At 52.6% G+C, this 26,655-nt stretch overlaps 2 protein-coding genes across 11 annotated transcripts in view; both read right to left on the bottom strand.

Annotated features, from left to right (window-relative positions):
• The window catches only part of KDM4B (lysine demethylase 4B), a 122,098-nt gene extending 106,154 nt beyond the window's left edge, over window positions 1–15,944 (bottom strand). For all 9 annotated transcript variants that reach the window (XM_044947972.2, XM_044947973.2, XM_044947975.1 and 6 more), the window contains exon 1: window positions 15,814–15,944. The gene's annotated coding sequence lies outside the window, so the exon portion shown is untranslated. The remainder of the gene's footprint in view (window positions 1–15,813) is intronic.
• A 7,362-nt stretch (window positions 15,945–23,306) lies between these two features.
• The window catches only part of UHRF1 (ubiquitin like with PHD and ring finger domains 1), a 33,827-nt gene continuing 30,478 nt past the window's right edge, over window positions 23,307–26,655 (bottom strand). For both annotated transcript variants that reach the window (XM_044947971.2, XM_044947970.2), the window contains exon 17: window positions 23,307–24,868. In XM_044947971.2, the coding sequence (XP_044803906.1) occupies window positions 24,722–24,868 (147 nt within the window). In that variant the 3' untranslated portion in view covers window positions 23,307–24,721. The remainder of the gene's footprint in view (window positions 24,869–26,655) is intronic.

Below are 26,655 nucleotides of genomic sequence, written 5' to 3'. Positions count from 1 at the left end.
CAACCAGAGAGCTGGAGCACCGCAACAAGGATCCCGAGGTGCATCTAAGACTAACACAGCCAGGAGCTGGAGCACCGCAACAAGGATCCCGAGGGGGCATCTAAGACTCACACAGCCAGGAGCTGGAGCACCGCAACAAGGATCCCGAGGGGGCATCTAAGACTCATTTACATAAATATTTTTTAAAATAAATAAAAATTAAATTTTAAAAACACCAAGCCAGAAGAAAAAAAAAAGAAGCATGAGAGCTCCCCAACATTCTGATCAAAACTCTGATGCTATTATGAAGCTTTAACTGAATGTATCCAAAACTTCGTGGCCACCCATGATGTCAGTGACCAGAGGCGCCCACTCTATCTACCCCTGGTTCTCTGCCCAGAGCCATCCTGGCCGCCACCCGCCAAGCTGCCCACCTGGACTCTCACAGAAAGAGCCACAGTGAACAACCAAGTCAGAGCCCCACCAGCTTGCTGGCCTGCCACAAATTTACCTCGAGGCTGACCTGGGACTCCTTGCACCGGGCACTCCTTAAGCCCCAAGACCCACCTCCACGGGGGTGTGGCACATTGACCCAGATGTGGATCCCAGGGCAGAGTCAGGGCCGCAGACCAGTCAGCGTCTATGGGCAGCTTGCCCTGCAGCAGCAACTGAGCCCACATACGATGGAGCCTGCGCCACAGCTAGAGAGTCCGTGCGCTGCGACGGGAGATCCCACGTGATGCAACGTAGACCCTGCATGCTGCAACTAAGACCCGACGCAACCCAAATACATAAATATTGTTTTAAAAATACTTTGAGGTGAATGAAAACAAGGACACAGCAAACCAGAACTTATACAGCGCAGCTAAAAGCAGAACTGGGAGGGAAATTTATAGCTGTCTATTTGAAGCAAAGACGAAAGCTCCCAAATCAATAATCTAAACTTCTGCCTTAAGGCATTGGAAAGAGAAGAGCAAACGGTACCTAAAGCAAGCAGAAGGAAGGAAATAACAAAGATCAGAGCAGAAATTAACAAAACAGAAATAGAAAACTGAGAAAATGAACTAAACCGAAAGTTGGTTCTTTGAAAAGATCAACAAAACTGACAAACGTTTAGGTAGAAAGATGAGGAGAAAGAGGAGAGAAGACTCAAACTGCTAAGATCAGGAATGTCAGACGGGATGTCACTACGACCACCTACCTTACAGAAATAAAAAAGATGGTAAAATAATACTGGAGGGGCATTCCAGGCAGTCCAGTGGTTAAAGATCCACCTTCCAATGCAGCGGAAGTGGATTTGATCCCTGCTGGGGCAATGAAGCAACTGCCTGACCAGGGCAGCTAAGACCCAACACAGCCAAGTAAACAAACAATAAATATTTTTAAAATAACAATACTCGATAATTAGAGTGCTACTGCTAACTGCCAAGTCACGTCAGTCGTGTCCAACTCTGTGCGACCCCATAGATGGCAGCCCACCAGGCTCCCCCGTCCCTGGGATTCTCCAGGCAAGAACACTGGAGTGGGCTGCCATTTCCTTCTCCAGTGCATTAAAGTGAAAAGTGAAAGTGAAGTCACTCAGTCGTGCCCGACTCTTAGCGACCCCATGGACTGCAGCCCACCAGGCTCCTCCATCCATGGGATTTTCCAGGCAAGAGTACTGGAGTGGGGTGCCATTGCCTTCTCCAAATTAGAGTGCTACCGAACAATAAAAAAGGAATGGAATGTGGATACACAAAACAACTCAGATGGATCTTATGTGAAAAAAAAAACAATCCCAAAAGGTTACCTACCATTCCCTAAATCTCTCACAATGACGAGGTTACACACCTGGAGAACAGACCCGTGGTTGCTGAGGGCTGAGGGTGGGAACTGGGGGGGAGATGCTTTAAGGAAGGAGCAAGAGGGAGCCAGTCTGTGTTGATAAGACAGGTCTGTAGCTTTTTTTTTTTTTTTTTTTTTTGACAGCTCTGTATTTTGATTGTGATGATGGTTACACAAATCTGCTCGGGTGGTGGTATCACACAGAAACACACAAAAACGAGTTCAAGCTAAAACGAGTGAAATCTGAGTCAGGTCTGTAGTGTTCTGTACCGGTGCCAGTTCCCGGGTTTTGACAGTGGATTCTGGTCATGCAAAATGTCACCACCAGGGGAAAAGTACATGAGACCCACCCTGTTCTATGTTTTGCAAGTTCTTGGAAGTCTACAACTATTTTTTTTCTTTTTTGATGCAGACCCTTTTTAAAGTCTTTATTGAATTTGTTACAATATTGCTTCTGTTTATGGTTTGGTTTTTTGGTCAGGAGACGCATGGGATCTTAGCTCCCCAACCACGGATTGAACCCACACCTCCTGCATTAGAAGGCAAAGTTTTAACCACTGGACTGCCAGGGAAGTCCCCATAAGTTTTTAAAAACAAAATGTCTGGGGACTCCCCTAGTGGTCCAGTGGTTAGGATTCTGAGCTTCCACTGCAGGGGACATGGTTTCCATCCCTAGTCGGGGAACTAAGATCCCACAATCTGCATGGCACGGTCTAAATAAATTTAAAAAGTTAAAAAAAAAAAATACAGGGGATAATCCATCATGGATAGGAGGGCAGATTGCCACGCAGGTTGATGGTCTGGGGTTGGGTGATGAGGTCTCGGGGTTATCTGATTCTGTGCACTTTTCTGTGTGTTCAAATTCCTAGTAATAAAAAGTCGTAAAAAATAAAACAAAGGGAACCATAACAATGTTGACCCCTTCCTCATTCGGATTCACGAATCTCCTTCAGAGACTCCCACCATCAGGACTGCTGCCATCTCATCTGATGTCTTCCCCAAAACACCTACCAGAGTATTTTCACAACACAGATCATAATGAGACACGGGACCGCCATGAAGCACTGCTGGGAAGAACGACAGTGTTAAAAACAGCATTTGAGATGGCGGGAGGGAGTGCCCCGGGTTCTGCAAAGGTTTCTCCATTTCAAAATCCCTGCTTCCAGGTGGAAATGATCTGCTCAACAGCAAGGTCTCAATTCCCCCCAAATGAGAAGATTTTAAAAGGGAGAACAACAAAGGGACAGCCGGCTGACTCAACCAACAGGACGAGCGAATGCGGCCCAGGAGCCAGCGCTGCCCCTGGGCCGGGCACGCGGACCACAGCCCGACCTCCCAGGGGAGCGGAGCGTGACACCCCACACGCACGCACTCACTCACTCCCACCCACAGCAACCTCCCCGGCACTTCCACCTCAGGACCTCTGCACAAGTTCTGTGCGTCAATGAGGAGCTTCCTGCCCCTTCAAGTCATTCAATCTCTACCCAGTGTTACCTGGGAGGGGCCTTCCCTGTGCACCATGAAGGAAGCACCACCCACAGCTTTAGTGATCAGACCTCTCCCTGGTCCCCATCACACACAGGGCCACTGCCCCCTGCCGGCTCCTGGGCTCCTGGCCTGCAGGACTGATGCAGAGCCGGCCGGCTGACGGCAGAACCCAGGCCACGGGGGCTGTGGGTACCTGCTGTTTGCTCCACCACAGCCCCCAGGAGGTGAAGCCACAACCAGGGGTGAAAACCAGCACTTACTAATGCACACACCCCGTTTACAGCTCGCTATCAGCTAACAAGGAGGGCATGTGAGGACACCAGGACCCCAAGTTGGTGGCAGTGACAAGGTTCAGGAGCTCAGGTCACTTTCTGAGCTAGGGCTCTAGACTCCAAACCAAGCACTGCCTGGGGCTAAGGCCCAAGAGACCCCTGCAGAAGCTGGTCCCCCTCCCAAAGTCCCCTGGCCCTCCTGAGAGCCTGGACAGCTAGGGGTCTCTGTACACAGGGGCGCTAGGGGACCCCAGCAGAGCCCCCCTTTCCAGGGAAGACTATTTACCAAGCCCCATCACTCGGGCCATCACTGCCCCCCTGCTGCCAAGCTCATCTGAGAGCCACAAGGGGTGAGCACCCCAGGGCACCAGAGCAGCATTTAGGGGGCACTAGCAAGGGCTGTTTATCCCAGGGGAGGGCTGTGGGGCTGTGCCCAGGGAGAAAACCTTGGATGCAGATCTACGGGGGTAGACAGACTAGAGTTCTGGTAGGTTCCAGAGAGGGCCACTCTTGGGCCACTCTCTCCACTCAGGCCCATCTCCATGGCCCCGATCTAAGTTCACGGCAGCCCAGTAAGGCTCAGACGAAACCACAGGTCTGGGGGACATTCTCAGCCAGCACTACAGGCAGAAGGGGAGCATGGGTTCAGGCTCTCTCCCGTGTGTGGCGAGTTGGGGGCAGGCCCATCACTTAGCAACGCCCACTCCCTGCCCCTTGACTGATCCAGAGCACAGTGGAGTCAGGAGCCCAGCCTGTGTGACAAGACCCCTGCCTGTTGGTCCCAGGGTGACATCACAGGTCCCCCACGGGGGTCCCTGCCTCCCCAACCACTGCCTGAGCCTCTCAGGGTCACAAGAATGTCCTGACACCCCCCAAGACAACCACTGGATCCTGGCAGCACACAGAGACCCTCGATGCCACACCGCCCCCTGGACGCACATCAGGGACTCAGCAGGGACCAAAGGCAGCCTTCACTGACTTGGTTTTGCCGCACTGTAACTGCTGATGCCTACATGGGGAAGATAATTATTTTTATAATGACTATCTCTCTTGCAGGCTTATTAGAAAAAGAGTCACTCTGGCTTGGTCAGTCCAAAGTTCTCAGACCTTCTCTTGGCTAAAGACTAACCTAACCAACACGGGGAAAGCTGAGGCCTCAGGAGCAGGTGCTGGAACCCGAAGCAACAGCTCCAAGTCCCCATCTTGGCGGCCACACCAAGGACGCCTAACCCAGTCCTCCTCCTCACCCGGAGCCCATCTGCAAACTCCACCATCCCGCCCAAGGGGACACAACTCACCCAGAAACCCCATCCTCAGCCAGGTGGCCCACAGCAAACCCCAAGTCACCAGATGAGGACCCTGGATGAGGCATGCAGGACAGGCCAAGGGGCTCTGAGCTCTGGACTGGCTGCCTCCAGTCCAGCCGCCCCAAGGACCACCACCCTAGCTTCCCAGTTCAGAACACGCCAGCCAAACCCTCTCACCCACCCCTTTAACATAAAGAAGCTCCAGGAAGAGAAGAAACCAACTTATTTTCAAGGTGCCTTTGAGTAATCTCCGTTGTTCCTGAACTTTCTTCCCTGCACGAATACAGAACAGCAGTGTGAAAACACGGGCTATTCCAGGATGGAAAGTGATTTTAGAAACTCCTCTTGCAACGCCTTGAGTCACAGTCAGGGAAAGGCAGAGGCCCAGAGGAAGATCGCCACTGTCATCTCTGAAGGCTCTCCCTGGGCTGGAGAGACAGTGGCATCAGGGCCGGTCACTGTCCATGGGGGTCGCCCTGGGCCCCAGGGGGCGCTGAGCAGTCTTCCTGGCCTTCACCCGCTTGATACCAGAAGTCCCTACTAGTCGTGACAAGCCCAGATGTTCCCAGACATCACCCAGTGTCCTCTGGGGGCAGGACTGCCCCCGGGGCGGGAACTACTTCACTGAAGGATTTCCATGGATTAACTCAGTTAAATCTCATCCACCCTTGAAGCAGAGCTCTCTACTGTCACCCCCACTTTGGCGATAAGGGCACACACCCAGCAGAAGTGGGATCCGTGGGTACCAGCCTCCAGAGGCCGATCCCACTGACCGTCCTACCTTGAGACCTCAGGCCACTTAAGACTGCCTGGAGCTCTGGGATGTGACTGCCGAACTCTGCTTGTACACAGGTCTCAGCTTTCCCACAGCCAAAGCAGCACCCCAAGTCCCTACAGTTCTCTTCACAGAACCACCCTGAGCCCCAAGTTGAAAGCCCCCAGGAGAACCAGCACCCATGCCATACATGCAGTGTCTTGCGCTCTGACCTGGGCGGGACAAGGTTAAAGAGGAGAGGCTGCGTACAAGGGTCCATGGGAAGGATCAAGGCCCAGGCCAGGCCACCCCGCCCATGGGGACTGGCCCTCCAGCCGACATCCTAGGGGCCAGGCTGCTGCGCTCACCCCTTGCTGCTTTCTCCTGGGTCTCTCTGGTCTCCCCAGCTAGAAGCTAACAGATCCAGAACTTCTGATGGACTGAGAAGGCAGGTGGGAATGGGGTGGGGGATGGGCACCCCCATATATAGCATCCCCACCACCCCAGCGCTCAGCTTGCCCAGGGCCAACTCAAGATGTGAAATGTACACAGGATGTTGAAGACAGCACCACAAGAAAAGGAGAGGAAAACAGCTCGTTAACAATTTTTATAACAATCACAGGTTGGAATGGTAACATTCTGGGGTATAATATGCTATGCTATGCTATGCTAAATCGCTTCAGTCGTGTTGGACTCTGTGCGACCCCATAGACGGCAGCCCACCAGGCTCCCCCGTCCCTGGGATTCTCCAGGCAAGAATACTGGAGTGGGTTGCCATTTCCTTCTCCAGTGCATGAAAAGAGAAAAGTGAAAGTGAAATCGCTCAGTCGTGTCCGACTCTTAGCGACCCCATGGACTGCAGCCTACCAGGCTCCTCCGTCCATGGGATTTTCCAGGCAAGAGTACTGGAGTGTGGTGCCATTGCCTTCTCCACTGGGGTATACTAGGTTCAATAAAATACATTATTCAAATTAATTTCTCCTGCTTCCTTTCACCTTCGAGAAAACTTTAAAGGACACACGGGGCTCGCTCTGCATATTTACTGGGCAGCGATGCCTCAGAAAAGCCACTGTTTACACTTTCACCTGTTCCTCTTCTGAGGGTTCTGTAGTTTCAGTTCTCACGTTCAAGCCTGTTTCGGTGCCTGGCGGGGGGCACCGTACAGTCTGCTGTTCCCCCCAGTGACATTCCGTCAGCATCCATGCGTGTCTCCCACGGGGTCCTCCCAGTGCCATGGGCAGCTAGCTCCCTGGCACTCAGGACCCCCCAGGTCTCCGATATCCTCTGCTGGGGGCTGGGGGGGACAGCAAGTGTCTCATACGCATGTCACATCCCTGTGACCACTGGGAGGACTGACGCTAGCTGGCTGGCTGCACTGTGTGAGGCTATGAAACCACACCCCGTCCGGCCCCTTGCGGTCCCTGGAGAGGCCAGCTGCATTTCCGAATCGCCCAGCATGGTGACGGCGCTTTCCCTGGAGGCAAGGGAGCCTGGGCAGGACTCTGCTCGGAGGCTAGTGGACTTCACGGGGCTCTGTGGGGGCGGTGGGGATATTTACAACCCAGGGGACTGCCTTCTAAGACCCAACCCATAAACCCTTCATGGCCAGGGCGAGCAGACCAGGAAAGGGAAGTGGCCCAGGAAGCAGCTTGTGTGCAAACTCACTGGCCATACAGGCACGAGATGCGGGGCGGGGAGCGGGGCGCAGAATCCTGGAAAGGATGGTACAGGGGGTCAGGGGGGTGGGAGGGCACAGCACTGGGTGAGCATTCTGAATGCCCAGCCCTGAAATTCTGGAACTCTGAGATGGTTCAGAGAAGAAGGGGCAGGAAAAAGTAGAAACTACCAACTCCCCACACCAGGTAGTGAACACGCAACGTGTCCACCCACACATGGGAGCATCACCGTGTCACAGAGAGGACAGAAGCCCTGAGACTTGCTCCCACGTTAACAGATCCTGAGAACATGATGCTCAGTGAGAGAAGCAGACACAGAAGGACACACAGGGTGTGAGTCCACTGACGGGAAATGTGCAGAGCAGGCCGATCCACAGACACAGAGAGTGGGTTCCTGGTTGCCAAGGAGGAGAGGAACATGGGGAGTGACTATCTAACTAACAAGTGTGGGATTTTCTTTTCGGGTGAGGAAAATGTTCTGGAATTGGATAAAGGTGACTGTTTACAATTCTGTAAATGTTCTAAAAACCACTGAATTGTCCCCTTTAAAAGGATGAATTTCATGGATGAATATCACAATTAAAAACATATTTTTAAAAAGGCAGGGCAGGCGCATTTGCAGAGTGGCTGTCCCAGAAAACTCAAGGTCTGGTCAGTACACCGGAGCCAGTCACCAGGCAGCCGTCCATGGCTCCCTCTGTGGCCCCACATGACTCAAACAACTCTGGTCTGGCTTCACTGACTAGACTCTATGCTCCCTGAGGGCAGAGCTGCTGCCCCCTCCCCTAACCCTTGGAGCCTGGCACGGGGAGTCCCCAGAGACGCCTAAGGGGCTGGAGGGCTCCCTTCTTCCCTGGCTTCCTCCAGCGGGTCTCCCGGGCAGAACCCCGAGTGCCCGCTCCAAGTCCTCCGCTTGGTGCCTTCACCCATAACAACAAGGTTCAGCCCAGGTGGCAACTCTTCTGCCGCCCGCTGGCCGCCACCCTAGCAGCATATGCCACCCCGGCCCTGTGCTCCGTTTGCGTCTGTCTCAGCCACTCTGCATCCCCAGTCCCTGCTGTCCCCGATGCTGCCGAGAGCCTGGCTCCAGGCTCCCACTGCGGGCCCTGACCCCCACAGGCAGGAGAGAGATGCAGTTCACCTGGCCATGAGCACACGGGCTGGACCGCGGGCTGGACCAGCGGCTGGGTGACAGCAAATATGTGAATGGACCCAGGCTCAGCACACGCCCGATGGCTGCGGGTCTGCTGTAAAGTCAGGTCTGTCGGATCGAGAAACCAAGCTGCCGGCCACCAGGCTGAGACCACGTGAAGGGCTGCGTCAGGGTCAGATTTTGTGTCTTCACCTCAAGGTTGAAGAACAGCATGGCTGGATATTTGTAGAGGCCACTAGGGCCCCACTTCCCACCCCGGTCAGCCTAGACCTGCTTGCACCTGCCCCCCCCCAAAGCTTGTCCACCGGCCTTCTGACTGCCCTTCCTTCCATGGGGCCTGGTCTGGGGGTCTAGACGTGCAGAGGAGCCCGTTTCTCCAGAACAACGCTGCCCCTTGGTCTCCAGCTCAGCTTGGGCTCAGGCCACCGGTGAAGCAGCCAGGAGGCCAAGAGATGAGACACCTTCCTTCCCAGGAGGGTGACCTTCCTTCCCAGGAGGGTGTCAGAGCTCGCTTTCCTTACTGCTCCCTCCTCTTCTTTGGGGAAAGGAGCTGGAGCAGAGCAGGGAATCAGGAGTTTCAGCTCCAGGGTCTTTGCTCACATGCAAGCTGGAGACCAGCAAGGCTCTCTCCTGACTCGTGACCAAGATAATCAGATCCATGCAGGGTAGGGAGCCGGCTGGCAGAGGCCGACTTTTCTGCTGGAGGGGGTTGTAAAGGACAGATGGGTGAAGAGCAGGGGTCTGAAGATGCTAGGAGCAGGTCGCAGTCCAGCTGCCCAGCTAGGGTCTTCCAGACACCCTGGGGGCAGCTCCTAGGCTGCCGCCTCACCAGACAGGTTGCCCAGACAGGCCAGGGTCCTGAGCTCTGGCCGCGCATGCAGCCCCTCTCCAGCCCACTCAAGAGCCCACTGGCTGCTTCGGGCTGGCTCCTGCTCAAAGGAGGCCCCCCGGATCCCTGCTTTACTTCTGCACAAAGCACCATTCCAGGTCCCCTGCCAGCTCATCCTCTGCAAATCACTTCTCTCAACATTCTCTCCCCTGAGACTAGGGCCAGCAGCCATGAAACCATGAAAGTGGGCCCACCTCCACACCTACCTGCCCAGGAGCAGCCCTTGCTTGGGCCCAGTGGCAAACACAGAAAGGAAGTGGGTCAGGGGACAAACCCTGCCTGCCTACCCCCAGATCGCCTCTTCACAGATTGCCCTCCAGGCTTGTCTGAGACCTGGAGTACCAATCACCAGTGCTGGCAGCTGGGGCCAAACACATTACCTCTGGCTCCGTGCTACAACCAGAGACCCATTAAGGGTGCAGCAACCCTCAGAGCCTTGCTTTCTGATTCTTACTCTTTGTCCACTAAACAAACACACACAAGGCCCAGAGGGATCTTGCTTGACCACTGCGAGAACCACGGGCCGCCCTTGAGGCAAAGACAGCAAGGCAAACTTTTCATCAATGCCCTTGGGGCCAAGGGAGCCACAGGAAAATAAAAGAGAGGTGGGAAGTAAGAAGGAAGAGGGAGATGGCGGAGGGGCAGAGAAAGACATAGACCAGCAAAAAAATTTAAAAAGCAACTTTGGGAAGCCAAGAAGTTCTGAGCAACACTCTCCAGGTTGTTTGTTTCAATCAGCTGGAGAAGCCATGACCGTAAATTAACGGTATGCTTCCTTGACAAGTCAGAACACTCCTGGGACAGACCCAGATCTAAGCCGCTAATGATCTGCCCGGCTTGGAAATCACTCGTCAGCCTGTCTCCACTCCCAAAAGTCGTGGAGGGGGAGCAAAGCCACGGGCACTCAACCGATTCAATTCTTCTCCACAGCCATCCCTCGTCTACTCACCCCACAAAGCTCAATTCTCACACCCACAAGCGTCCCCAGGCAGGCAGGCAGCTGGGTGGCTGCAGCCTAGGACCACGCTGTCCTTTCTGAAGGGGCATGATGTTGGTAAAGAGGGTGGGTCACATGTGTGTGCTAAGTCGCTTCAGTTGTGTCTGACTCTTTGCAACCTTGTGGACTGTAGCCCAGCAGGCTCCTCTGTCCCTGGGATTCTCCAGGCAAAAATACTGGAGTGGGTTGCCATGATCTCCTCCAGGGGATTTTCCCAGCCCAGGGATCAAAGCCACATCTCCTGCATCTCCTGCACTGCAGTCAGATTCTTTACCACTGAGCCATCCAGGAAGGCCACAGGAGGGTGGGTCTGATGTTTACAAAACAAAATGACTGGGAAAAGAACATCTTTCTTTTAAACCCTCAGCCTCTGCCGGATCAAAACAGACAGCTTAGGCCAAGTACACGCCTTTCCAATCTTCTGCTGCGGGGCTGCAAAAGAAAGGGGACACTCTGGAGAGGTCGGCAAGGCCAGCCATGAAATATTAATGTTTGCCTTTGTTTACATCCAGTTTTGGTTTTTTTTTTTTTTGGTTGTGGCTTGCAGCATGTGGGATCTTAGTTCCCTGACCAGGGATCATAACTGCACCCCCTGCAGTGGAAGCTCGGAGCCCTAACCACTGGACCACCAGGGAAGTCCCTACATCTACACTTCTCAATTTTGAGATTGTTTTGGTGGATGGGGCCAGAACATTTTCTTATATTCCCTGCTCTTTAAATTTCCTCAAAACAACCCAAGACCCATTTTTAACATATAGAGTACAACTATACTTTGTTGTAGGAAAGATGGAAATTTATTCATCCAACAAATGAATGCTTACTGAAAACCCACTGTGGGTCGGAACTGTCTAAGATGCTGGGGGTACACATGGCAACCAAGACAGATGTTGTCCCCACAGTGGGGACCTCGCATCCTACTGTGGGTGCGCCCAACCTATGGCCCACGGGTCAAACCCAGCCCACCTCCTGTTTCTGTATGGCCCACAAGCCCCAAATGGTTTTAATGGCTTTTAATGGTTGGGTGGGTGGCAGGATCAACAGAAGAAAGATAGTTCATCATATGTGAAATGTATGTGAAATTCACATTTCCATGACCACAAATAAAGTTTTATTGGAACAAAGCCACAATCACTGGCTTCTGTACTTTGTATTATAAGGGCAGACAGGAGTGGTCAGAATGGAGACTGTCCAGCCTGCAAGGCTGAAAATCATTACTCTCTAACCCTTTACAGGAAAACCTTAGGCCCTACTGGATGAGAGAGACAATAAATATGTAAACAGACTGATGTGCATCTCTGGTAGTGCTGAATACAAAGAAGGAAAGGCAGCACGGAGAGAAAGGTGGACAAAAGGGTGAACTTGGGCAGCAGGGTCAGGGATGGCCTCTCTGAGTCCTGAGTGACCAGGAGCCAGCTGGGTAGAGACCTGAGGGAACAGCATCCTGGCAGAGGGAACAGCAAGTGTAAAGGCCCTGAGGCAGGAAGAGAAGGTAGTTAAGGTGGTTTCAACTGAAAGGAGCAGGCATGGGGGCTGGGTGTGAAGTGGAGCGCCCCTCAGAGGGTCTGCAACTTTTTCCTAGGACAACAAGAAGCCCTTGGAGGGTCCTGAGCAAAGAAAGATGGTTTTTCAAGTTTCTAAAAGGCCTTCGAGGAAGCCGGAGTAGGAATTGACGGACTAGTTGGGACGCCTTGTCCAGCCCATGAGACACTCCCTGAACACATCAAAGCCGGGAGTAAACTCAAAACCAATTCCTCCAACCACACGGTCGATTCCCGGATTCCCTCGGGCCTTGAGGCGGCACAGAGCTTTGTGAGTAAGTGTGGTAGTCCAGTGAATTGTGCAGAAAGCACCTGCAGCTGGCACAGTAACAGTCCCGGAACCGCGGGCACCACCCTCAGGAAGAGAGATGACATCAGTGCCTCACCTCAGAGCCGACCTGAAGAAAACGGCCAAAGCCAACAGACAGGTAGGGCTCACGCAGCTCGAAACCTGCCGCCTCCTACACGCTTCCAGATCCCATGAGTGGGTGGAAGCCTGGGTGGGGGCCGTGTGGGGGTCAAGAGACCCCCACTTCACACCTGGCCGGCCCCCTGCTGGGTGCATCTGCAGGCGAGCTCCTCTCCTCCAGGGGGCGAGCCGGCAGAGTGTGGGCTGGACACACTTTGCAAATAGGAGCGCCTCCCTTTTGGAAGCGCCTTTCTTTTTGGAAGAAACAAAGGGACTCAGAACTTGAGGTTGATCATGGTCAAGGTTAAATATTTTATATATATCAAGCTGTTGTGAGGTTAAAGATTAAGTGAGAGGGGGTCGCTTGGGGGGGGCAACTGCGCCCCCTAGAGGGCACTGGCCCACGTCTGGGGACATCCGTGGTTGTCACAACTGGGAGGGAGTACTCCTGGTATCACCAGGATGGGGGCCAGGGATGCTGCTCAATACCCCAGTGTCCGGGACAGCACCCCTCCCACAAGAGAACCCAGCCCTGAACGTGGGCAGGGCAGGTCAGGGAGGGACATAAGGGCAGTAAGAAACCAGCTCTGGATTCAGAGCACAGAGCACCCTGGTGCCTGTGAAGCCCTTCCCTGACTCTCATCCCCTTTGATCCCTGGTATGGGCTCTTATTATACCCATTTTACAGATGAGGAAAGCCAGGCCCAGAGTCATGAAGGGACCTGCCCCAGACGAGGGCGCTGAACCCAGTTCTTTTAGACTCTGGGCAATGGAGATCAGGGCAGGAATCCAGGAACACCAAAGAGAACACAGTCAGAAGGGAATCCAGGGTCAAGCCCTCTGCTGGGTCAAAGCTCTGGTGCTAAGGCCCCCCTGAGCCTGGGAGCAGGTCTCTGGAGCACAGCCAGGAGCCCCCGGGGTGGGGGGGGGGAGATGCAAGGGTGGGGGGCCTCACAGCCCTGCAGTCTGCCCACAGTTTGCTGTCCACCCCACCCACCAGCCCTGACCAGGAGGTTTGGGAAGGTTGGGTGACCACCCCCTCAGCTTTACTCTTGAGCAAGTGACCTGTGCAAGGTCTCACAACTCCGAACCTACCACCCCACACACACTTCCAGATCCCCAGAAGAGAGTCACCCAGAAATGGTCGTTCGACCATATTTCAGCCCTCACCCCTCTCAGCCTGTCATGCCCACTCCCTGAGCCCGTGAGGGGGTGCGGGGGCGGTGGTGGGCAGTATGCCCACACCTCAGTATATTCACCCGCCAGACCCAGCACCCCGTGAAGTTAGGGACCCAAGCAACCTGCCCCAGAGCTCAAAACACAACGTGCCCAGGCCAGGTGAGTGTCAGATGGAACCAAGAAACAGACGGGTTCCCTGGAGCTGAGGTTCTGATGGGCCAGGAAGAGGCGGGGCACAGGAGGGCAGGGGCAAAAAAATGCATAGGAGGTGGGGAAATTCGAGGTCAAGTACAGCAGAGAGGCCAGCCTGGAAGAGAGGGGCATGGAGGGCCCCCAACATCACCCCAGAGGGACTAGGGACTAGTCTCGCCAGGAGACAGAAAAGTACAACAAAGGGAGGGCGGGGTCCGGAATGACCGATTAGCCCGTACCTTTAAGCTCTTAACACCTCTTTAGCAGCCCACTCCCCAGAGAGGCAAGAATTAGAAAAGGTGAGAAAACCAATTGTTAGTAAGACCTGTATACCTATCATCTCAGTAGCTACACGCACACTCGCTCGCACACACACGCACACACATGCACACACGCACACGCAGCGCGTGACACAGTATCGCTGCAAAACCTGGGAGCATTTCTCTAACTGCACCTCCACTCCCCTCGGAGTGACCTCCCCTCAGTGACCTCCCCCCGGGGCGGGGCAGTCTGACCGTGGAGGTGCCCACTGCACCAGAGAGGAGGGCCAACGTTTGCCAAGCGTCCAATCAGAAACACGGAAAGAGGGCCGGCGAGTTTCAGAACCCCTCCCCTCAGATCATCGCAAGTTGACTCCAGATTCTTACACTCCATCCTTTCGGGGTTCCAAAGAGCAAACTGTGGGAGGAAAAGAGGCTGCCCTCTGCTTCTGCAAAGGCGGCGAGGAAAGGCTGACCCAGGAGTTGACAAACCCTCCCAATGCCTCATAAGGAAACTATTATTTCAGAATTAGGGGAGCCATCAGCTCTTGCAAGGCAGCGAGCAAAGCCCAGAGGACTCTTGTAATGAGCCCCTCTTAGGGCTTTCCTCCAGCCTGGGGACATTTGGAGAAATGGCTGCGGAGGGCTGGGGAGAGTAACCTCCGACCCTAAGACAGTGCTGGCACCCAGTGGGACCCGAAGGAGCTTCTGAATCGATGCCGCGGACAGAAACACATGGAAAAGGGCACACACTACATATTTACAGGATCGTTCGGCTCCACTTAACAGAACCTTCTCACTAGTTTCATAACTGGGGAAACAGTTCCCAGGTGCACCTGAATTATTAAAACAAGAGATCCTCCAGGACCAAACAGATGGGACACGCCAGGGCGCAGTCCACGTCTCCCCCGCCCCCGGGGGAAAAAAATTCTTGGTAGAACCTTCCACCTTAGCCCCCTTGGACCTGCACACCATTCTGCCTGGTGTCATCGCGCCCACTGGGTGGAGACCCAGGCCCTGGAAGATCTGGGGCAGGTCCCTTTGGGCAGGAATCCGTCCCCCAGCTCCCAAGCGGCTGCAAAGGGCAGCCCAGGGGGTCCCCGTGGGAGCGACTCCAGGATTTACCTCTATAGAGAAGGGGGGCTTTGAGATGGCGACAGGGCAGAGATGGGTAGGCCCTGGGGGAACGCGTCTGGAAACTGTTCTGTGCATAGCAAGTGGATACATTTTTTTAAATGAGAAATCCAGACTGCATGCTTATTTTAGGGGAGGCTCAGGGAAATGGGGTGCGAGTTTGGAAGCCGCGATGGCACCGCGGATTGACTCGGGCAGTATGGTGAGATGCAGTGATGGACATTTCGGGGGACACCACTGGGAAGCGCCCCGTTTACCCCGCCGATTCCCAAAGGGCCGGAAATGCAGGCGGGTTGATCCCAGGGCCTGGGATCTCTGTCTCTTTATTATTTTTTTTTAATTATTAGGATTCTTGTGAATAATGGAAGAGGAGGGCCCCGCCAAGCAGGGCCAGCCGGGCCGGGCCACCCACGCTGTCATCTTTTGTGCGGGGCCGGCAGGGACGCCCCGGCCCAGCCCCCGCACGCCTCCGACCCGGGGAGGGCACCCCCGCCTCCCGCCCCTGGCCCCGCCATTGTCCAGCCGCACCGCCCCCGCCCGAAGCCGGGCGGGCGCCCAGGGCCGGGCGGTTAACGCCCCCAACCGCCTCGCGGGCCCGGACAAAGCGCGGCGGCCGCGGCCCGAGCAGGCCGCGCCCGAGGCCTGGGCCTCGAGTCCCGGGCGCCCGCCCGCCCGCCCGCAGCCCCGGGCGCGGCGCGGGGGCGGCGGCGGCGGCGGCGGGGCCCGCGCTCGGACGCGGCGGCCGCCTCCCCGCGGGCTCACCTGAGGCGGCGCGCGCGGCCCGGTCCGGAGCAGCGGCGCGCGCTCCCCCGCCCTCGGCGTCGCACCCCCAGGCCCCACTCGGGCCGGGCCCCGCTCGGTCGCTGGCGGCCGAGCCCTCCGCGAGCGCCCCGGGCGGGGCTTATAAGGCCGCGCGCCAGCTCCGCCCCGGCTACCATTGGCCCCCGAGCCCACGCCCGCGCGCCTATTGGCTGTCGCTGACAGCTCCGCCCCTCCCCTCCACCGGGCCCATCAACACTTCACGGCCCGCCCCCCGCGCGCCTCGATTGGGCGGGCGCAGCCACCGGCCTCGCCTCGCCATTGGCCGGCCGCTGGGGACACGCCGGCGCCTACCCACGTGCCCGGTGACCGGCTCGGTTCTCATTGCAGGCTGCGCACGCCAGCTAAGAGGCTGCGACCAACCCGACGGCGCTAGGCCTCGGATTGACAAGGGCGCCTCGGGGACCGCCCAACGACCGCAAGGGGGCAAGAGAATATTGGCTTACGGGATCAGCCCCAGGCGCGGACTGGCAGGAGCGGGTGCCAATCACGGCCCGAATCCCGCCCCGGTTATCAGGCTGCAGCTGAGTACGTGAGACTCAGCACAGCATCAGCACCGCGCCTGAAGACTTCGGAGATGGGGTTCGAGACCCAGAGCCGGAAACTGGGCTCAACGTTTTCCAATTCTCACAGGCAGGAGGTAGCAAAGATAACTTGCACTGAGAACTGGAGAAGTAAAACTCAAACAGCAAGCGCCTCTGCCTCCATTTCTCCTATCTCCCCTACCACCCAAAAATTTCAAGTTCATTTCTGTCACAATCTACAAAACTTTGCAAAGGCTTTCGGATAAAGCTAGGTGACCTTCTGCGAGATCCCTAAAACGTAAGAGAGGCGAGGAGTTTGGTGCGTCCTGACTTAAATTCAAAGCTCAGCTGGGCCCACAAGCCTCACGATGGTCGGCCCCCAGCGAAGTAACGTCGTTGGGCCTCGTTTCCCCTGTGAAATAGATACAAGAGCGATAGAATCCCTCACCGTGTGCCCCTCTCCTGGAAAGTTTAAGTCAGGTGAGAGGAGGCAGGTAAATCGTTTGATGATGTGACTTGGCAAAGTGAGCATGTAATTAAGGTTTGTACCATCATCACCATGACGGTTATTAATTGCATGCCAGGCAGTAGCTGGCCACGCCCCTTTTCATCTGGCAGAGTATCAATCGGACAACTGGACATTTCCTAATAACGTGGCTAGGGCATCTACGGTCTATTTCTGGAGGTCCTGGACTCTGAAAAGGCTGCGGAGTTTGGAGCTTGCCTAGTTCAAGGATACTGCTGCAGTTACGTGGAGAAGGCAATGGCACCCCACTCCAGTACTCTTGCCTGGAAAATCCCATAGACAGAGGAGCCTGGTGGGCTGCAGTCCATGGGGTCGCTAAGAGTCGGACACGACTGACTTCACTTCACTTTTCACTTTCATGCACTGGAGAAGGAAATGGCAGCCCACTCCAGTGTTCTTGCCTGGAGAATCCCAGGGACGGGGGAGCCTGGTGGGCTGCCATCTATGGGGTCGCACAGAGTAGGACACGACTGAAGCGACTTAGCAGCAGCAGCAGCAGCAGCTGCAGTTATGTACTCATGTGTTTCCAGTGTTGTGCTCTAATCATCCACCTGTAGATTAGATAAATAACTAATTTTGGAATATATTTAACTATGTAGCCATTAAAAAGGGGGTAGATTTACAAGTACGCTCAAGGAATGACCCCCCCCCCCCCCCCCGCCCACACCCGTGTGGACAGCTGCAGGATGGTGCAGAACTCAATACCTTATGGAAAGGAACGCAGGGCAACTCATGGCTGTGTGGTTTCTAAGGGCCACCTGCCTGTAGCCCCACGCTGAACAAGGCCATCCCCAAACTGAGAAAAGTAAATCTTCGGGAGAGGAGGGATCCAGGTTGGTTTAAAAAGGGTAGCTGGTGAGGAGGTTAATGTGCTCTAGGGTGTTTTGTGGCCTCGTGGGGGCTATATTCAGATATTCCCTTGTGCAGTTAAAATTTAACTTAAAAAACAGGAAACAGTAACTGCTCCCAAGGAACTCCCTAACCCGTGGGAAAGACAGAAATATAACCTGGTAGCCTTAATAGGGCCTCAAAAATGCAATCCTAAAGAGATTCTCCCCCTCCCACCTGAAGTGTTTTGTTTTTTTTTTCTACTTAGTTTTTTACCCCATATGACAGTGAATTCCAGGTGTTTGGATTTCACAGACTCTGATTTTTTTTAAATCAGAGTACCTAAATAGGTTGTCAGCTTTCCAATTTTGCTTAGGGGGAGTTAAATTTTTTCTCAAGTTCCTTTTTTTAAAAACAATTCTAGTGTAGTTGACTTATAATACAGTATTAGTTTCTGGTGTACAGCAAAGGGATTCAGTTTTTATATATATTTATCCCTTCCTCCACCATCTTTCCCCTTTGGTAACCATAAGTTTATTTTCTAAATCTGAGTCTATTTCTGTTTTGTAAATAACTTCGTTTGTATCATATTTTAGATTTCACATGAAAGTGATATCATGTTTGTCTTTGTCTGGCTTACTTAGTATGAGAATCTCTGTGTCCATCCATGTTGTTACAAATAGCATGATTTGGTTCTTTTTTATGACTAAGTAAGACATCCTGGAATGTGAAGTCAAGTGGGCCTTAGAAAGCATCACTACGAACAAAGCTAGTGGAGGTGATGGAATTCCAGTTGAGCTATTTCAAATCCTGAAAGATGACGCTGTGAAAGTGCTGCACTCAATATGCCAGCAAATTTGGAAAACTCAGCAGTGGCCACAGGACTAGAAAAGGTGTTTTCATTCCAATTCCAAAGAAAGGCAATGACAAAGAATGCTCAAACTACCGCACAATTGCACTCATCTCACACGCTAGTAAAGTAATGCTCAAAATTCTCCAAGCCAGGCTTCAGCAATATGTGAACCGTGAACTTCCAGATGTTCAAGCTGGTTTTAGAAAAGGCAGAGGAACCAGAGATCAAATTGCCAACATCCGCTGGATCATGGAAAAAGCAAGAGATTTCCAGAAAAACATCTATTTCTGCTTTATTGACTATGCCAAAGCCTTTGACTGTGTGGATCACAATAAACTGTGGAAAATTCTGAAAGAGATGGGACTACCAGACTACCTGACCTGCCTCTTGAGAAACCTATATGCAGGTCAGGAAGCAACAGTTAGAACTGGACATGGAACAACAAACTGGTTCCAAATAGGAAAAGGAGTACATCAAGGCTGTATGTAACTTGTACTGATTTGCTATGCACTGACCTGTATGTGGGGAGAAGGCAATGGCACCCCACTCCAGTACTCTTGCCTGGAAAATCCCATGGACGGAGGAGCCTGGTAGGCTGCAGTCCATGGGGTCGCTAAGAGTCGGACACGACTGAGCGACTTCACTTTCACTTTTCACTTTCCTGCATTGGAGGAGGAAATGGCAACCCACTCCAGTGTTCTTGCCTGGAGAATCCCAGGGACGGGGGAGCCTGGTGGGCTGCCATCTATGGGGTCGCACAGAGTCGGACACGACTGAAGCGACTCAGCAGCAGTAGTAGTAGCAGCAGCAAGGCTGTATATTGTCACCCTGCTTATTTAACTTCTATGCAAAGTACATCATGAGAAACGCTGGGCTGGAAGAAGCACAAGCTGGAATCAAGATTGCCGGGAGAAATATCAATAACCTCAGATAGGCAGATGACACCACCCTTATGGCAGAAAGTGAAGAGAAACTAAAAAGCCTCTTGATGAAAGTGAAAGAGGAGAGTGAAAAGTTGGCTTAAGGCTCAACAGTCAGAAAATTAAGATGATGGCATCTGGTCCCATCACTTCATGGGAAATAGATGGGGAAACAGCGTCAGACTTTATTTTTTGGGGCTCCAAAATCACTGTAGATGGTGATTTCAGCCATGAAATTAAAAGGCACTTACTCCTTGGAAGGAAAGTTATGACCAACCTAGATAGCATATTCAACAGCAGAGATATTATTTTGCCAACAAAGGTCCGTCTAGTCAAGGCTATGGTTTTTCCAGTGGTCGTGTATGGATGTGAGAGTTGGACTGTGAAGAAAGCTGAGCGCCGAAGAATTGATGCTTTTGAACTGTGGTGTTGGAGAAGACTCTTGAGAGTCCCTTGGACTGCAAGGAGATCCAACCAGTCCATTCTGAAGATCAGTCGTGGGTGTTCATTGGAAGGACTGATGTTGAAGCTGAAACTCCAATACTTTGGCCACCTCATTTGAAGAGTTGACTCATTGGAAAAGACCCTGATGCTGGGAGGGATTGGGGGCAGGAGGAGAAGGGAACAACAGAGGATGAGATGGCTGGATGGCATCACCAACTTGATGCACATGAGTTCGGGTGAACTCTGGGAGTTGTTGATGGACAGGGAGGCCTGGCATGCTGTGATTCATGGGGTCGCAAAGAGTCAGACATGACGGAGCGACTGAATTGACTCATCGGAAAAGACTCTGATGCTAGGAGGGATTGGGGGCAGGAGGAGAAGGGGACGACAGAGGATGAGATGGCTGGATGGCATCACTGACTCGATGGACATGAGTTTGAGTGAACTCCGGGAGTTGCTGATGGACAGGGAGGCCTGGCGTGCTGCGATTCATGGGGTTGCAAAGAGTTGGACACGATTGAGCGACTGAACTGAACTGAACTGATGCCAATACTGCAAACACCAGACCACACACGGCTCATGTGGTTGTTTAGATGCTGGATAAAGTGGCTACCCCATCAACAGGCACAAGAAAGTACATACACTACTGTCCTAATGTTACTCTTTAAATTTGCATATAAAACATAGAGAAACATCTATAAACAAGTATGTACCCTGGCTTTGCCATGTGTTCGGGTAAGTCACTTAACCTGTCTATGCCTCAGGTATTCCGAGGTTGAATGTTGCCATGCCAACACACACGTACAAATGAAGTCTAAAAATATTAACCCTCTGGGGTCAGGATCATATACTTTGGCTTTTTCTTCATCTTCAATTTACAAATGTTCTAAAGGATTATTGTTGTTCAGTCACTTAGTCATGTCTGACTCTTTCTGACTCCATGGACTGCAGCACAACAGGTTTCCATGTCCTTCACCATCTCCGGGAGTTTGCTCAAACTCATGTCCATTGAATCAGTGATGCCATGCAGCCATCTCATCCTCCATCGGCCCCTTCTCCTCCCGCCTTCAATCTTTCCCAGCATCAGGGTCTTTTCCAATGAGTCAGCCCTTCACACCAGGTGGCCCAAGTATTGGAGCTTCAGCTTCAACATCAGTCCTTCCAATTAATATTCCTTCCAATTATTATTAAAATCAGGGTTGATTTCCTTTAGGACTGACTGGTTTGATCTCCCTGCACTCCAAGGGACTCTCAAGAGTCTTCTCCAACACCACAGCTCAAAGGCATCAATTCTTTGGTGCTCAGCCTTTTTCAAGGGTTATTAATTTTATAGCATGGAGTGGAGGGAGAAAAGGGAAGATTTACATTATAAAAAGAAAAAAGCAACCACATAAATTTTAAAAGGTGGTCCAACCTCAAACTGGAGTATTACTCAGCCACGAAGAATGAAGCCCTGACACTTGCTACAGTGTGGATGGGCCTTGAGAACACGATGCTGTGAGATGCCAGACACAAAAAACTGTGTCTTATGAATTACACGAAATATCAAGAACAGGCAAATTGGCAGACAGAAAGTGGGTTGATGGTTGCCAGGGGCTGGGGGAGGGGTGGGAAATGACTGCTAATAGAGACTGGGTATCTTTGGGGGGAAATGAAATTCTGGAACTAGGTAGAGATGATTACACAACTGTGCAAATATACTAAAACCCACTGTGTACTTTAAGTGGATGTTAGGGCATGGGCAATATATCTCAATAAAACTGCTATAAAATTAAAACTACCAAAAGTCAACCAGGAACCCAATACACCTAATATTGGAATTATTTTCTGCATAGAAGTTCATATACACTTTTCTGGGGTTTGTTCATTTTTTAGGCTTTTTTAAAATATTTATTTGGCTACATTGGGTCTTAGTTGCAGCACATGGGATCTAGCTCCCTTGCACTGGGAGCACAAAGTCTTAGCCACTGGTCGACCAGGGAAGCCCATGGGGTTTGCTCACTTCTAACAATGACAGCTTTGTTAACTTTTGAGAAACAAAAAATATTCTACACTCTTGACAACATACCTCGGTGTGTCCTGTTCCCATGTGTGGCCCCCCTGCAGACACATAAGCCCACTTGGGGACATTATTTCTTGGCTCCTCATAGGAGGGCCTCTTTCTTATTTTTATTTCATGTTCACACTTTGACTTGAGATACAACTCACATACCGCACAATTCAAAGGATTCTAATGCATTCACAGGTATTGCAATCACCACCAAATTTAGGACATTTTTATCACCTGCAAAAGAACCCTGCACCCTTTAGCTCCCCACCTCCTCCATCCCTCACCACATCCTGTCATCACTACACGAATCTGCCTTCGGTCTCTATAGATCCCTGTTTAGCATTTCCTACGAATGAGAAAATATATGATCTTTTGTAACTAGATCCCCTGGAGGACATGGCAACTGATTCCAGTATTCGGGCCTGGAGAAGGCCGGGGACAGAAGAGCCTGGGGGACTCTAGCCCATGGGGTCACAAAGAGTTGGACACTGCTGAGCACCACTAGCGCTACTTTGACTTATGATGTTTTCAAGAACACACTTGAAGGTCCTGAAGAGGCAGAGCTTTCTTCTTTCTTACATCCACCCACGGCATTACAGAGCCATCAGTACAAGGTATCAGTGGTAGGTTGGCATCTGCAGAACTCACCACTGTTAACTTCCCTGGAACTCTTAAGCTTGCCTCATGGTTGGGGAATTCCCTGGTCCAGTGGTTAAGATTCCGTCCTTCTATTGCAGGGGGCATGGATTCAATCCCTGGTGGGGGAACTAAGATCCTGCAAGCCAAGCCATGAAGGCACAGCCAAAAACAGGAGAAAACCTGCAAAATGTGCCTCATCCTTGGACTCTGGACTCCACTGGAAACGGCATTTCAGGTCATCTGTCGCCACACCCTACGTGCACCCATCCCCCCAGGCCTGCAGAGGGCCCCCCAGGGTAAACCAGTTCCCTAGCTGATGGTCCTGGCTGCTGACGCCCACTTAAGGCAGGGCCAGTCTCCTTCCTTGTGAGGGTCCTATGACAGCCTCTGTTTCTTCAAGTGTAAATGGGGACAGTGCCATCCCCCTTAGTGACACTAAATGACCTCTGGTTCCAAGCTGGAAGGCCCAGTTCGGCCCCTCTGGACCACTGCCCATCACTTGGATCTTCTGGGCCTGTTTTCACACCTGCAAAGTGGAAATGATGCTACTTGTCTAGCATCCTGGGTTTTTCTGGATAGAGAAAACATGTTACAAGTTACAGAAGTGCCTAGTAGGCTACAGGGCAATTTGCAGACAAAAGACACCATCAAATGCATCTGTAAAAGGCATTTATTCTGAGAATCTAAAACCTGGACAAAGAATATTGAACTTTGTAAAAAACAAAAAACAAAAAAAGCCTACACAGGATTTCGGTGTTTATTCCTAATACATTAAACCACCTAATAATGAAGAAAAAAAAGAGAAACTTTTAAAACAGTATTGCTCCAGTTTGTCTGCAGTTATGTGACTTAAAAATATCCCTGTTCTGTTGAGGTATAAGCTGCAAACTTTGGTAAAGTTAGAAACATTAACAAATCATTCCCCAAATACAAAACTCCCCCGACAAAAAAAAAAAAAAACACAACCAAACCCTAAAGTTATTAGCTTCCTTGGTACATATACAGTAACTACAAAAAAAATAATAATTTCATTTGGAAAAGGTGTTTATTCATTTTAAAAGGTTTCCCTCTTGTAATTCCCAATTGGTGAATTGAAAATTCAATTTCGAGGATCCACAAAACCCTGATCGTCCCCACTTGCTCACCTGGGGTCCCCAGGGAGGCACTGGAGGACCCGAGTTTGAGAATCCGGTTGGCAGTGTCAATAATTCAGTGCTGAGAAAGAGCCCCAGGTTGAAAAGGAAGGAGGGACCAAAGGCACTTGAACGTGGCCCCGGGCGTGGCTTCCGTGACATCAGGTTGGGACGGCGCTGGGCCAAGCGTCGGCCCCCACGGAGGGGAGGGTCCGGTGGAGGTAGCTTCGGTGTGGCCCCAGGTTTCTGCTCCGGTGGCCCGTGGCCTCTGTGTGCGGTGGGGACGCGGAGGCAGCCCAGTGGGGGATGGCTTGGAGGTGAGGATTTCAACTGGCCCCAGTGGGACTTCTCCGCTTTTCCTTGGAACAGTTTCCTGCTGGTGATGCAGGGCCAACACCTGGGTGTGGTGACATCCAGGACCACAGCCTCGCTGGGTCTTTGGCGATGGAACTTCACCTCTGGGGGCCCGACCCACCAACCTTGAAAAGATTGTTCTAGGCAGCCCGGTGCCTTCTTGCAAGTCGGTGGCGGGGATGGCTGAGAACTCAACTCTGGGAACTCAAGCAGCCTTCACACCAACTCGTTTCTAATCCCATCCTCAGAAGAAAAACCATTTTTTGAAAAACTTTGTTTTGGGTTTTTTTTTTTTTTTTTTTTGCTCATAAAATTGCAGGCTTTTTGTTTAAAACCAAAATAAAAACACTGAGAAGTCCAACTTTGTTCCTTCCTTTGAGCCATAATACAAACTCCTGAAAAAATTCATAGATTAAACAAAAAAAAACAAAAACGGGAAGACGAGGCAGTTTTAGGGAGTGGAGGAAAAAACTACATGTTTAAGTTAAGCCCACTAAAAACGAAATGGGGGCCACGGACCCCTCTGATAACGTTTGTTTTTTTTCTTTTTTTAAAATACTCGGCGAGAAGTGCTTGAAGATCACCGCCCGCTGCCATAGCCGGGGAAGAGCTGGCTGAGGACGGCCTGCAGTGGCTGGTTCACGGTCATGGCGTAGCTCCGGCCCAGGTCATAGCGACAGGCCGGGCAGCTGAACACCTGGGCCTTGAAGGACCTGTCCAGGCAGTCCTGTGGGAGAATGGGGCGGGTGAGAGGTGATCCTGGCCACCCATGGTCCCCTGGGGCACCACCAGGCACCCAGAGGCCCCTGGCAGCCCATGACCAGCCTGGCTGCCCCAGGCTCATCAAAGACACCAAGGTCGGAACTTCCCAGCGGTCCAGTGGTCAGGACTCTGAGCTCTCACTGCCAAGGGCCCACGTTCGATCTCTGGTCAGGGAGCGAAGATCCTACAAGCTGATCAATCAGTGTGGCCAAAAAAAAAAAGAGACTCCCAGGTCATCCTAGCTGCCAGGCTCCTGCACCTGGAGGTCACACCACCTGACGGATCTACCCCGGCTCTCTCGTCACTGGTGCTGGAGTCCCCTGCACAGAGGACCCTTCCCCAAGGTGCCCTGGAACATCAGGATGGTCCTGCACCACCACACCCTGTCTGCTTTCAAAACAGCACCTTCCTCCTTCTGGAACTGTCTGATGGACTGATGTGCTTGTGTGTTAACAGAGCAGACGCTCCCCACGATCGGGGGTTGTATCTCCCTGATGTTCCGCACACCAAGCACAGGACCCAGCACAGAGCACAGGCTCAATAAAGACGTGTCAGTGAGAGGACAGGAGGAAAGGGGGGGAAGGATGGAGTTTGGATTCTGAGCCAGACTTCTGGGTTCGAACCGCTGTCAACCAAACAATGCAGGGGGCAGTGTGTGGAGGAAGAGTCAGTGGAGACTGAGCTGCAAGCCTGGGGGGCCCTGGACAGCTGACCTCCCCATGAGAGGAACAGGCCATAGATGATGCCCACAGGGGCACAGACACCTGCACAGGTATGCACACCTGAAGGATGGCACAAGGCAGCTGGGTGAGGGGCAATGCCAAGCAGGTGAAAACCTGCTGCCGTTGGAGGAGGGCAGTGGCTTTTGCTTCCTATATTTAAAAATCCCTGCATTGTTTTCCAGTATAAAGTCTATAGCTGATCGCAGACCAAGAGATAGTACTTTGTGCTCAATGTGCTGACTCAGGTTCAAAATCAGGTGCTGGACTGCTTCGAGCTTCACAGTGGCCAAGAGGTGGAAACACCTAGAGCTCACTCACAGATGATGGATCAACACAACGTGGTCCATCTGCATGCTGCAGTGTGACCCACCCTTCACACGGAAGGAGATTCTCACCCAGGGAACAACACGCGTTCCCTGATGCTTCCGGAGAGGAGCCAGACCCAGAAGGACACATACTGCCTGATGCCACTCACAGGAGTTCCTTGGAGGAGTCAGATCCACAGAGACAGTAAGTATCAGTAGAGGGTGGGGTCAGGGGCTGGGAGTCAGTGTTTAACGGGGACAGGGTTTCAGTTTGAGAAGATGGGAAAGATCTGGCTATGGGGCCTTTTAAAGTCCCACAGCCAGAAAGGAGAGAGTTGGAGGTCAAACCCAGGCAGCTGATCCCAAAGATGTGCTCTCTATGCCACTCCGCCACGCCTCTGAACTTGGGCCCCACGTGGCCTGGGGCACCGGCGGGTATCTTTCCCAGCCTCCATCAGGCCACATGGGATGTGAGCACTGGCTGAGTGCTCCACGTTCTCAGGGTCCCTCCCCTGGTCTGACAACTGACCCAATGCCCTGGACGCAGCTCGGCGACCTAGAGTGAGCAGGTGGCAGGGACAGTCCCTTCTGAGCCGCCTGCCTGTAAATTCCTACAGACTGACTCTGGCCAGAAGGCGTGGCAAAGATGCCGTGCATGCATCCCAGTGCTTCCCAACTCCAGGGACTCTTGGAACCAAGTAGGTGGGGCCAGGGATGCTGCTCAG

This window comes from Bubalus bubalis, chromosome 9 (assembly GCF_019923935.1).
Source record: "Bubalus bubalis isolate 160015118507 breed Murrah chromosome 9, NDDB_SH_1, whole genome shotgun sequence".
NCBI lineage: Eukaryota > Metazoa > Chordata > Mammalia > Artiodactyla > Bovidae > Bubalus > Bubalus bubalis.
The sequence above is the reverse complement of the archived record's forward strand: the minus strand, read 5'-3'. Positions and strand labels throughout refer to the sequence as shown.